General features: G+C 64.3%; 3 protein-coding genes across 3 annotated transcripts; 1 reads left to right on the top strand and 2 right to left on the bottom strand.

Annotated features, from left to right (window-relative positions):
• Positions 1-4601: 4601 nt before the first annotated feature.
• Positions 4602-7299, top strand: EMIHUDRAFT_205111 (putative arylsulfatase; the record flags this gene model as incomplete). The annotated part of the gene is made up of 7 exons (XM_005779529.1): positions 4602-4715; positions 4793-5404; positions 5486-5671; positions 5741-5801; positions 5917-6509; positions 6598-6834; positions 7222-7299. 7 exons carry the CDS (start codon positions 4602-4604, stop codon positions 7297-7299), a joined length of 1881 nt encoding a protein of 626 aa, XP_005779586.1.
• Positions 7300-7325: 26 nt separating this feature from the next.
• EMIHUDRAFT_64375 (hypothetical protein) lies at positions 7326-8114 on the bottom strand (the record flags this gene model as incomplete). Its single annotated transcript, XM_005779528.1, has 1 exon — positions 7326-8114. The coding sequence occupies one exon, from the start codon at positions 8112-8114 to the stop codon at positions 7326-7328; it is 789 nt and encodes a 262-aa protein (XP_005779585.1).
• A 2372-nt stretch (positions 8115-10486) lies between these two features.
• Positions 10487-11185, bottom strand: EMIHUDRAFT_205109 (Phospholipase/carboxylesteras-like protein; the record flags this gene model as incomplete). The annotated part of the gene is made up of 1 exon (XM_005779527.1): positions 10487-11185. One exon carries the CDS (start codon positions 11183-11185, stop codon positions 10487-10489), a length of 699 nt encoding a protein of 232 aa, XP_005779584.1.
• Between the last annotated feature and the right edge of the window lie 211 nt (positions 11186-11396).

The raw sequence follows: 11396 nt of genomic DNA, 5'->3' as shown, positions 1-11396 counted from the left end.
TGGCCGTCGTCTCGCTAGATGGCCTCCTCGCAGGCGTGTTGGAACGCCGCGGTGGAGGCGCCGGAGCCAGCCCGTCGGTCTACATCGTGAACACCGGCATGTCGAGCAGCGTCGGCCAGGACAACCACTGGTTTACCGTCGCGTTGGAGTTTTGAGCGCGTGTGCGCGCGTGTGTGTAGAGTCTTCATTACTACTCGACGTAGAGTACTGTAGCAATACACACTCTGTGACATCCGCGACGACAAGACGTACACGCGCGCACGAGGTCTACCGATGCACAGTACATTCGCGCCACAAAGGACCGCGCGGCACGCACGCGCAGTTGCTGCCCTCGAGGCGCGCTCTCCTTGCGCGGCATGCCCTGTGTGTGTCAGCGCTTGGCCTTGGAGCCGCTCGACTGTACGAGAGTCGGGCTCCGGCCCTCGGTGCCACGGCAGCGACGGCGTGCTCGGCGGGTGGCGGTGTGGCGGCTGCTGCTGATGTCCGCTGCCGCGCAGAGCTGTCCTGCCGGCGAGAGGTGGCACACAGCTCGAAGGCGGCGTCGGCGACCGCCGCGCTGGCTCTCTCTCCTCAGCAGACGCCGCTTCGCGTCTCGGCGGCGGCAGCTGCTTCGCCGCGAGAGTAGCGAGGCGACGTACGCGCCTCCGCTCTGCGGCAGCAGCAAGGAGCGAACGCGCTGGCAGAGCTGCTGGCTTCACAGGCCTGTTGAGTGCGAGGCAAGGTGAAGTGAGCGGATGTGCCGGGCAGGACCGGGCAGGGCAGGCGGGGCGGGGCGGGGCAGGGCACCGCGCGGTGGTAGACCTTCAACTGTGGAATCGCCGGGTTCAAATCCCCGGGTTCGCAGCAGTGTCACGTCGTTGACGGTGGGTAGGGTCAGGGCGGGGCGGGGCGCATGCGGCGCGCATAGGGTGGGGCACGCACCAGCGGTCGCTGCCTAGTGTGCGCACACGCGCGCGACGAGCTCGTCGGCTAGGCTGTACTCTCCTCCTTAACGTCCGGCCGTTCCGGGGAACGGGGTGGGGATGTCCTGATCGACCTGCAACACAGGCAGTCGGTGACGGTAACGAACGGGAAGCTGTTTGGGAAGTGGGCGTCGCAGGGCGGGCCGGAAGGCGGGCGGGCGCGAGCGGGCACGAACGATCTTGTCCGTGGTCGTGCGCACGCACACCATATTGCCATTGTTACGGCAAGGCGCCATTTGAGGGAGGTGCGGACCATCCCTCAGACGATCCTTGCGCGCTGGCGGTGTGGTGCGGGAGACCGCAGGAGCGAGAGGGGCGGGCCGGGGCCGGAGGGAGGCGGACGCGCGGGCGGGCGCGCGGGCGTCGAGGGTGGGGCACGGACGCGCCTGGCGCCAACCGCCTCGGCTCCGTACGCGGTCGTAGCATGGTACGCGTAATAGAAGGAACTCCGTCGGAGCTTCCGGTTTGCGACATCCTTTTGCTTGGCCGGGGGACTAAGGCACTCTTGCTCATTTCTCTCTCTAAGAGTAGGGCGACTGGCGACGGCAAAAATGCAAGCCCCGCCCCTGGCCACTGTAAATAGAGCAGACAACCCCTGGTTGGGATTAGGGCAACAAAAAGAAAGAATTTTGACAACCCAAAAGGGATAACAACCCGACGCAACGCCGGAAAAAATTCTTTTTGCACGTCAGCGACGAGTGGTCGCTATCTAGATAGGCCCCAACCACAAAATCTCGCGCTGGCTCCCGCCGACTCGCACTTTTGATGGCCGCCATAGCTGCACGCCCCGGGGCCTGGATCCACGCGACGCCTGTTGCTCACGGAACTCGCCACGCCCGCACCGACCCCGCCGCCTGTTGCTCACGGAACTCGCCACGCCCGCACCGACCCCGCCCTGTGATGCGCCCTCGCTCGCCGCCCGACGGCGCCCTCAACCTCGCACCGCCTGCCCCCTCCCGCTCGCAGGTGCTCAAGCCAGAATCAGTTTACTCATCCCTTCTGGCCGACGGCCGTCCGAGCTTTGGTCGCATGGTTGCATCCATTTGGGGCCGCAATGAATTTAGCGCAGTCGGTGGCGACGAAACAGCTGTGACTTCCACACTCTCAGGGCGTCGTTGCCTTCAGATCATGGCCTTCATGGGATTGAGCATGTCAATGCTCACATTTTTGATCTGCTACAGCAAGGTAGAGCGACTGGAAACGGAGTTGGGATATTATCAAGAGTACGTCGGATTATTCGATTCGATCAGCGGACGGGATTGGGAAAACTTGACGCAACCACTTCCCGTCGTTCTCTTCATCACACATCTGCACATTTACTCAGGCCGTGAGTTACAAGATGTGCGAAAACTCAAGGTTCTGCGCATCTACAAAAGATACTTTGAGCAAGTTGTCTTCCTATCTCCTGGTCCCCTGCCTTGCAACCATAAAATGTATCGTGGTTTCGGGTGTCATGACTGCAAAAATGACAACGGTGAAGGCGCATTCAGGCTGGGCGGTGCGACGGCAGATACATATTCAATGGTGTGCGTAGCTGATTTTGTTTCAAATATGCGGTCGGCGGGCAAGGTTTTGCAGGGTTATGTTGCCATGCATGCGGATATGTGGGTCACACCAAAGTTTCTTTCGATTGTTCGAGCAAATATACGCTCCTACATATCCATGCATGTAATGTCTGCTGGTGTGCCCCAGATAAGCGACAACGCGGACATTCCAACACATGGATGGTGGTGGGACAGAGAACACAATGCGACCCTGCTTGCAAAACGCAAATTCCTTGCTCGTGGTTGGGCGTGGGGCTATTGGATGGGTTGATTTGTATTACGTTCCGCGCGATGCGTGGCCGGAGTTCACGTCTGCTTTGCGCGTGTTTGAGGAGAGCCATGTGTTCAACGAAATTGCTGTACCCAGTGCTGCAACCATGGTTTGTGGCAGGAGATCCATCCATATGTTGCCACTAAACTGTTTGGGTTCCTGCTGTTCTCAACCATTGCCCAACTGGCCGCCATCCAACATTGCCCAACCGATGCTTGACTCCACATGTGGACATCCATTGCGTCTTGAGAAGCCGGCGCACTTGGCAGCTTTGCAAGCTGCATGGATGTAGGCCAGTCGGTCGTGGTATCTTTCAGGGTTATTGTGGCCTTACTTTATGCGTGCGGAAATGCATTGTCCGGTTATCTTCTCCAAGATTACTCCGTCCAACACAACTGTGTGTGTGTGTGTGTGTGGACCCTACGTAAGCCCAAGAGAAGGCGAATTGCCCCTTACCTACCTTACCCTACGTACCGTACCTCTTAGTAGAGCCGTACCATATCTAAACCATATCCGCCTGCGGGCCGACCCTCACGCTCACTTTGCGCCATGTGAGCATGACAACTGCTTCATTCAGCAGCGTGCACCTCGATCCTGTACCGTGTTTGTATATGACCCCACCCCAAATGAACACACCAGCGAGGGAGGGCGAGACGATCGAGGGGTCCCGTACCATGCGGGATCGACCCTATCCAGTGCTCTAGTGCTCAAATGCAGAATTGCCCATTCCGTTTGATGACTTCCAGGAATTTGCCGGAATCCGCACTTTCGGGGGCAAAAAGTGCGGACGCACGATCGCCAGACCCGCATATATGGCCTTGCACCAGCTCACACCTTCGTGCTATGCGTTGCCAACCGTGCATCCGCAGTCTGCGCAGTCGCAGCAGCCGCAGGCTCCACTACCTCAGCTGCAAACGGCAAGGCGAAGGTCCCTGAGCTCTGCAGCTCCGCCGTCTCCTCCGTGCGTTCGATACTGTGCCTGGAACAGCAAGGAGTGGCCCACCAAGTGCGGATGGAAAAGCTGCATGGGATGCATGCAGTGTAGGCCGCCAGCGCCGCCGTCTTTGCCATCCCCGCCCGCGCCGCCCCCGTCCCGGCCAGCGCCGCCCCCGCCGTCTCCGAAGAGTTGTGCTCACCCAATGCTTCAGTCCACCACCACCTACTGCGGCGACGGACTTGTGCGCGCCGGCTTCGCTCCCAATCTCGCCACATGCCTGGCCCGATGCGAGAGCAACACCAAGTGCGCCTTTGTCTCCTACTTTTCGGAAGGGGACTTTGAAGAGAAGTGGTGAGGGCACGCCTTCAAGATTCACCTCCTTTCCTCCCCGCGACACAGACAACCAGGCCGTGTCACCTCTGTCATGACCCGTGATACCTCTTGTGGGCGACTTATTTTGCAGGTGCCGCCTCTCTTCAAGCTGCGAGGAGCTATGGCAATCGGGCGGGGTTGTCGTCGACCTGTTCACGTGCACGCCCCCGCCGCCGCCGCCGCAGTCGCCACCCAAGCCGCCGCCGCCGCCGCCAAACTTCCTCCTCATTTACTCTGACGATCAGGCAACTTGCGAGAGTATTAAAGCTCTAACGTATTCTGTTACCGTCCCCTCAACTCTCTAACCGCATTGCTTGACGCTCCCCTCCTCCACCACCCAGAGCTTCGAGGAGTTTGGCGCGTACGGTGGCAAGGTGCGCAGACCACCAATACGGTCGCTCAGTACTGGAAAAAGGGAGAGATGACTAAGACGAGTCGCAGCCTCAGACCCCCCCCCCCCCTGCCAGGTGCACACGCCCAATCTCGACAAGCTTGCCAGCGGGGGCGTCAAGTTCATGGGTGGGCATGTGACATCGACGCTGTGCACACCGAGCCGGTGGAGCGCTTTGAACGGCCGCTTTGCCTCGCGCAGCCAAGATCTCCTCAATGACTACCCGGCGGGAGGTCCCGTAAGGTGCCACCGACGACTCCACCCTCGCGAGAGCTTCAAGCCATGCTGCCACCGCTATCTCCCGCTCCTCCCTAGGGGCGGCCCCTGACGCTCTCCGCCCGTCCCTTCCTCAGTATTCAGTGGAACACCTACCTCATCGAGGGCGACATGACCATAGCGATGGCGCTGCAAGACCACGGCTACTTGACGGGCGCAGTGGGGAAGTGGCATCTTGGCGCTCCGCGGCTCATCTACCCGTACGACCCGAGCCCCCACTACCAAGACTACGAGCTCCTCGAGCGGCAAAACAACTTGACACGAGAGCACTGCAGAGAGTTCGGATTCGGGGTGTGTGACCGCGTCTACCGCTCAAACGTTGGTGCTGTGGAGGTGAACAACGACATCCCGTTTGAGCTCAAGTACCACAATCTCGAGTGGGTGACGGGCGGGGCTCTGGCCTTTCTGGGGCAAGCCGAGCGAGTCAAGCTGCCGTGGTTCCTCTATTATGCCTTCACCGCGCCGCATGGGCCGCCGACTCGGTTGAGCCTTAATAACCCGGCATACGTGACGCCTCTTGGAATCAAGTATGAGGGCATGACGCAGCAGGAGTGGCCTCAGGAGCACCTGCAGCCGCGAGGCACCGTCTATGAGCGTGCACTAGCTGCTGGCGTCACGGATCCGGACTTCCAGGCGAGCACCAGTTCGCCCGTCACCCGGCCCTCTCAAACCGCCCAATCGTCCGAGCATCCAACCCTCGACTTCCCTCAACATCCCACTGTCTGGCGGCAGGCCATCACTTGGATGGACGATGCAGTCGAGACGCTCATGGCCAAGGTCGACGAGCTCGGTATGCGTGAGCAAACAATGACCATATACATCTCGGACCACCAGGCAGACGTTATTGGGAAGGGTACCTGCTACTGGGCCACCAACGTGCCCTTCATTGTCAACTGGCCCGGAACCGTCGCGCCAGCTGTGGCACGCGCTCACCGCCGCGTGACTTGCATGGTTTGCCTGCAGTGAGCGTGGCGAGATTGCGGTTAGGCCGGGACTGAGCTGCTTGCCTACCACCTCGACGTCTTCCCGACGATCCTCGACTACGCGGGTGAGCAGAGACGTCCCGAGATAACCCAGATTGTCCGAGATTACACGGGCATCCTCGACTACGCTTCATTCAACCTCTACGACCCTTCTCCCCAGCACTCCTGCACGCTGGCTAGGCGTCAACGCCGCGAGCTTGACACCTCTTCCGGGCCCGACGACTGCGCTCGTCGCGTGCGGGGGCGGCGACGCGAACCCGCAGTGCCACGCCTTGGGTGTGCTGGAGAAAACCGTGTTTCTCGACGAGAAGTACGGGGTGCGCTGCTGCTCGGACACCGTGAGGGCCGCTCCCTGGAGGCAGGGCGCGGACTGCGCCGTGTGGGCAGAGTCAGACGCTGGCTTTGGCCCGGGTGGGAGTACGCAGTGCCATCGATCCTCGACTTTTGCCGAAGCGGAGGCCATCTGCCTTGCAGCGAGCGCCCGCTTGTGCACCGCGGCGGAAATTCACGCAGGCTGCACCAAGACCACCGGATGCGCTCTCGACGGCGCGCTCATCTGGACGGGCGACGTGACGACGCCGGCTCCCAAGCCGCTCCATCTCGATGGCAAGAGCCTCCGACCCCTTCTCGAGGGTGGGCCCGTCAACTCGGCGGGTAAGCCGGAACCGTGGATGTGGCGGAGGTACATCCTGCTCGAGGTTTTCTACACGCGCGCGGTCGTGTCGTGGGACGGCTGGAAGTACTTGGCCAAGCGCTTCCCGCCCGAGGTCCAGGTGACCGCCGAGCACCTGCCACTGCCCCAAGACCGTGCTAGGATGCTGCTAGAAACGTCCTCACCCCCCCCCCCCTCCCCTCATCCAGGCGCTCGCAGACCAAGGCATCCCGGTGGACCACCAGGGCCTTCCACCGGAGCACAGGCAGTACCTTCGCCTCTTCAAGGGCGAGCTCCCCGAGCACTACCCTTACTACCTCGACGACGACCAGCTGTACCACCTTTACGACGGCAATACGTACCTAAACGAAAGCGTCAACCTCTACGACTCGAACGCCCCGGATGCTGTGGCTGCGCTCGCCAAGCTCGAGACGGCCATGGCGGAGGTGAGCGCTACATTGCCTCACAGTTTTGGCGAGTTCACGTCGACGCGCAGATAGTTTGATAGATGGACGTCTTGCGCGCAGCGACGGCGCGCTTGTGCGTGCCGCGCTGCGGCGCGGCGGCGGCGGCGGCGCGGCGTGGCGTGCAAACGTGGTCGGGTAGCGTAGGTACGTACGGCTCTTACGGCTCTAACGGGACTACGCTGTAGCTGTTCCCTCCCGCCCCTGTGCTGACTACGGCTCTGCGGGGTACTGCTAGTGCTTGTCTTACTGCACCGCCATTACCGTATTAACTGTTATTTCGCTGTCTTCACGCCTCTCGCTTTTTTCCGGCGGTTTGAGGAAACTCTGCCTCACACTTTGCTCATTGCTGCACGCGGTCGGCACCAGGCACATTTCGCGGACTGCTGCGAGCGCACCAGCGCGGGCCACATGCGCTTGCGGGACGCATCGCCCCAAAAGGAATGAGCTCCTAGCGGCAGCGAGGCGGGCGCCTACTTGCCGCCGCCCTGGTCGCGCTGCTCGTCGCTCCTCGCCCACTTCTCGAGGACCTCGTCCAGCGGCGCCTCTGCGCCGAGCATCTGGTGCGCACGCGCGATCTCCTGCTTCACCTCGGAGAGGGTCTGCGGGTCGCACACGCGGCCGAGGTCATGCGTCAGCTCGAAGGGGTCCTCGATGCAGAAGAGGTGCCGGTCGCCGCGGAAGCCGCGCTCCTTGGTAGTCCACCCCTTCTCGTGCTTGCTCAGGTGGCCTCCCGTCCGCACCGACACCACGCCGCCCTTGAAGTCGAACTCTCGCGCGTAGCACCGGAAGAAGCCGACCAGCAGCTCACCCAAGCCCTGCGTGTTGACGCCGAGCCGCTCCGTTGCACCGCGCACCGACTCGACGTCCGCGCAAAAAGAGCAATCGAACACCCGCCCGTCGTGCGTCGCCGCCTGCATCGCCTCGCCCGTCGGGCCCCAGCCGCCGCCGCGCAGCGCCTGCAGCACCGGCAGCACGGGAGGCGAGGTCGTCTGCAGGTAGTTGAGCACGAGCAGGACCCAGGCGTACGAGGAGGGCGAGCCGCGGTACGGGTCGGCGATGCAGCGCCGCTTCGTCCAGTGCTTGACTGCAGCGCAGAGCGGGCGCACACGCGGGTCGAGCTGCGTGTACGCGCGCAGCAAGCGAGAGTTGAGCAGCGCTAGCTGGTTGCACATGCAGACGTCGCACGAGAGACCGCTCACGCCGTCCTCCAACGCGACGATCGGCACCCGCGCCTTTGGCCGCGCGTGGACGGCCCTCATCTCGCCACCCGCCTTGATCGCCTCCGCCAGCTGCTCGATCATCTTGCGCTGCGCCTCCATCGGCCACTCCTCGGCGCCCGCCTCCGGCACCAGCGTCAAGTCGAGGTCGGCGCCCTTCGAGTGCAGCCCAGACACGCAGGAGCCAAACATGTGCAATTTAGCGCCCGGCGCGACGGCGCTGGCGTGGGACTGGAGCCTGCCAATGAGCGCCTGGCGCAGCGCGGCGTCCTCCTCGCCCGGCGCGAGCTCCGCCGCGAGCCGCTCGACCGAGGCGCTCAGCGCCTGAAGGTAGCCGCTCTGCCGGTGCGCGCGGTGCGGCGCGCCCCTCCGCCGCTGCTGCCGTGCGGCGCGGTCTCGCTGCGCCGCCAGCTGGTCCGTGTATGGGCGCGCCGCGCTCGGCGGGTCCGGCGGAGAGACAGCGGCGCCTCTCGGAGGGGGGGTGGACCCGCTCCCGGGCGGAGCCGCTGGCTGGAGGAGGAGGTGCAGCCGCTGCTGCTCCGACTGGAGCCGCTGCAGCAGCAGCATCTGCTGCTGCCGCCGCGCCTGCCCCTCCTGCCACTGCCTCACCTCGAGCGGCGTCGAGGCACCGGTCGGCTGCGGCGGCGGCGGCGCGCGCACCGCAGCGAGCAGCCGCTGCTGGTCGTGGTGCAGCCGCTGCAGCTGCTGCGCCGCCGCCGCCGCAGCCTGCTGCTGCGCCTGCTGCTGCGCCTGCTGCTGCGCCTGCTGCTGCGCCTGCTGCTGCGCCTGCTGCTGCGCCTGCTGCGCCTGCTGCTGCGCCTGCTGCTGCGCCTGCGGCTGCGCCTGCTGCTGCGCCTGCGGCTGCGCCTGCGGGAGCGCCTGGATGGCCTGCTGCTGCTGCTGCTGCTGCTGCTGCCACAGCACTTGCTGCTGCTGCGGCGGCTGCTGCGGCGGCTGCGGGAGTGGGAGCGGGAGCAGCTGGGAGAGGAGCTGGGTGGGTTGCTCGGCCGGCGCCACCCCGGCGGCGACGTGGGGAGGAGGGAGGCTCTCCGAGAGGGCAAGCGAGGCTAGCCCGGCCTCGGCACCCTCGCAGCCGCCGCCCGCGGCTCGCTCAAACAGCATACGGCGTGGCGGTGCCACGCCGGCCGGCGCGGGGAGGCCGCCGGCCGACAGAGCGTCAGCGCCGGGCAGCGGTAGCCCAGCCCCGGGGAGCATCGCTCCGGGAAGCGGCGCCGCCGCCCGCGGATCTGCCGGCATCGCGCCGGGGAAGAGCGGCTGCGGCGCCAGCTGCCCGAGCGGTGGCATGCCCGGCAGAGGCAGTGGCGGCGCGGGCGGGCCGCCGATGCCGCTCCCGAGGTTGAGGCCGGGCGGGAGGCCCTGCGCCGGCGATGCGACGCGGCGAGCCGGCTCTGGCGCCAGGGAGATGGCCGGATCGGCGCCAGGGAGTGCGGAGTGGACGATGGCAGGGTCGGCACCGGGAAGCGCGGGCGTGGGCGAGCCGCCATCTAAGGGCAGGCCTCCAATGTTCAGGAGCTTGCGCAGCGAGGCGGTAGGGTCGTCGGGCTGCATACACACATATCCGTGAGCGCGCAAGAGCGGCGCTGGGCCGGGTGCGGCGGCGCGGTTTTTGTTGGAGAGTGTGAACTCAAACCTACTTCCTGACATGGTACCGACCGGTGAGTGCACGGAGTGAGCAGTGCGGCACTGAGGCCGACATGAGAGCTGGTGCGGCACACAAGCGAGATGTGTTGCCGCACAGCATTTCCGGCTTACGCTCGATACGTTGGCTGGCACCATGGGCACCTGCGCGAGCCGTGGTGATTGGCTGGGCACAGAGGCTCGGCGCACGGTGGCACAGCGGCCGCCAACTGCTCGGCACGGAGGCTGAGCAGAATGAGTACAACTGCAACATCAACTTGGGTGCTTGCGGATCTTCTGCGACAGACGCCCTCGACGGAGAGGAGGGCGATGGTGGCATCGGCTGCGTCTGGCGTCCCGGTGGACGTATACACTGTGCTGCTGCACGAGATGCCGCGAGCTGACGAGAACGGCCCGCAGGACGAGTGCGCCACGTGAGCCAAGGACTGCTGCGAGGCGAACCACTGCGCTGTGCCGGGGGCGAGGTCATACAAGGCCATCTCGTCGCTCGTGCCATGGATAAAGATGCCCGAGATGGAACCGCGCCGGTCGCCCCACGGGCAGCTCCAGCCGCTGACAGCGAGCGCGCCGCTGAGGCTGACCATCGGCCCGGTGGCCACGGCGCCGAAGGCGGCGATGCGGTGCGAGAGGCGGCAGGCGAGGTTCAGCGACATCATCCCGCCGTTGGAAAAGCCGAGCGCGTACACCCGCCTATGTGGTGAAACGAGGGCTGCTATGTGCGGCTCGGGGCGGGAGTTGCTGTGGCCTCGTCCCTGCTATGTGGTGAAACGAGGGCTGCTGTGTGCGGCTCGGGGCAGGCTGTTGTGGCCTCGTCCCTGCGCATCTAGGTGCGCGCGCCCTGCGTCGATGGAGTAGCGCTCGATCATCCGGTCAATGAGAGCATCGACGAATCCGACGTCGTCGACGCCCGCGTCGAACAGGCACTGCCCCAGGTTGGCTGCGTTGGGGATGCTCCAGCAGGACCAGATGTCCACGCCAATCCCGTCCGGGTAGACCACGATCGCACCCCCGTGCTGCTGGGCAATCCTGTCCATGTCGGTGACTTCGCGCATGAGCTCGTCCGACATGGTCCAGCCGTGGAAGGCGAGGATGAGCGCGCACGGAGGCGAGGCGCAGCTCTCTGTGCCCACCGTCCAGCTCCGCGCCCGAGGAGGCGTGCCCCACCACATCGAGTTGGAACAGTCGGGCTCCGTGGAGTAGCAATCCAGGTACTCTGCGCAAGAGGTTAGACAGGGGATGCACCCCACGCACGGATAGCAGAGCGGGTTCAGGGCTGCAGGGCCGATACAGCCAAAGCATGGGAGGCAGCCGCTGCAAGTGACGCCGCATGTCACCGCGTCCTCGCTGCAGCACGTCTGGCGCCGTGACGGCTCTGCCGCCGCGAGAGCAGTGGCGCGGACGGTGGCAGCTAGCAGCCATGCGAAGAGCAGCGCGCGGACGGCCCCCGCACACATTGGTGCGCAGCAATTTTTATATAATACCAAAAGGAGGGCTACACGCGGCCCTCTACGCTGCGCGCCGCAGCAACGTTTCGCCGGCGGGGGCGGGCTGTTTTGCAAAGAATTTCTTGTCATCCCTTGTCGCGGAGCCGATTTTCTTATCTTATCGCCAGGTGGGCCGGTCTCTTCGACGGCGCCTATGGGGTTGCCGTCTGCTTTGCTCGTT

Source organism: Emiliania huxleyi (assembly GCF_000372725.1).
Source record: "Emiliania huxleyi CCMP1516 unplaced genomic scaffold EMIHUscaffold_23, whole genome shotgun sequence".
Taxonomy (NCBI): domain Eukaryota; phylum Haptophyta; order Isochrysidales; family Noelaerhabdaceae; genus Emiliania; species Emiliania huxleyi.
The sequence above is the reverse complement of the archived record's forward strand: the minus strand, read 5'-3'. Positions and strand labels throughout refer to the sequence as shown.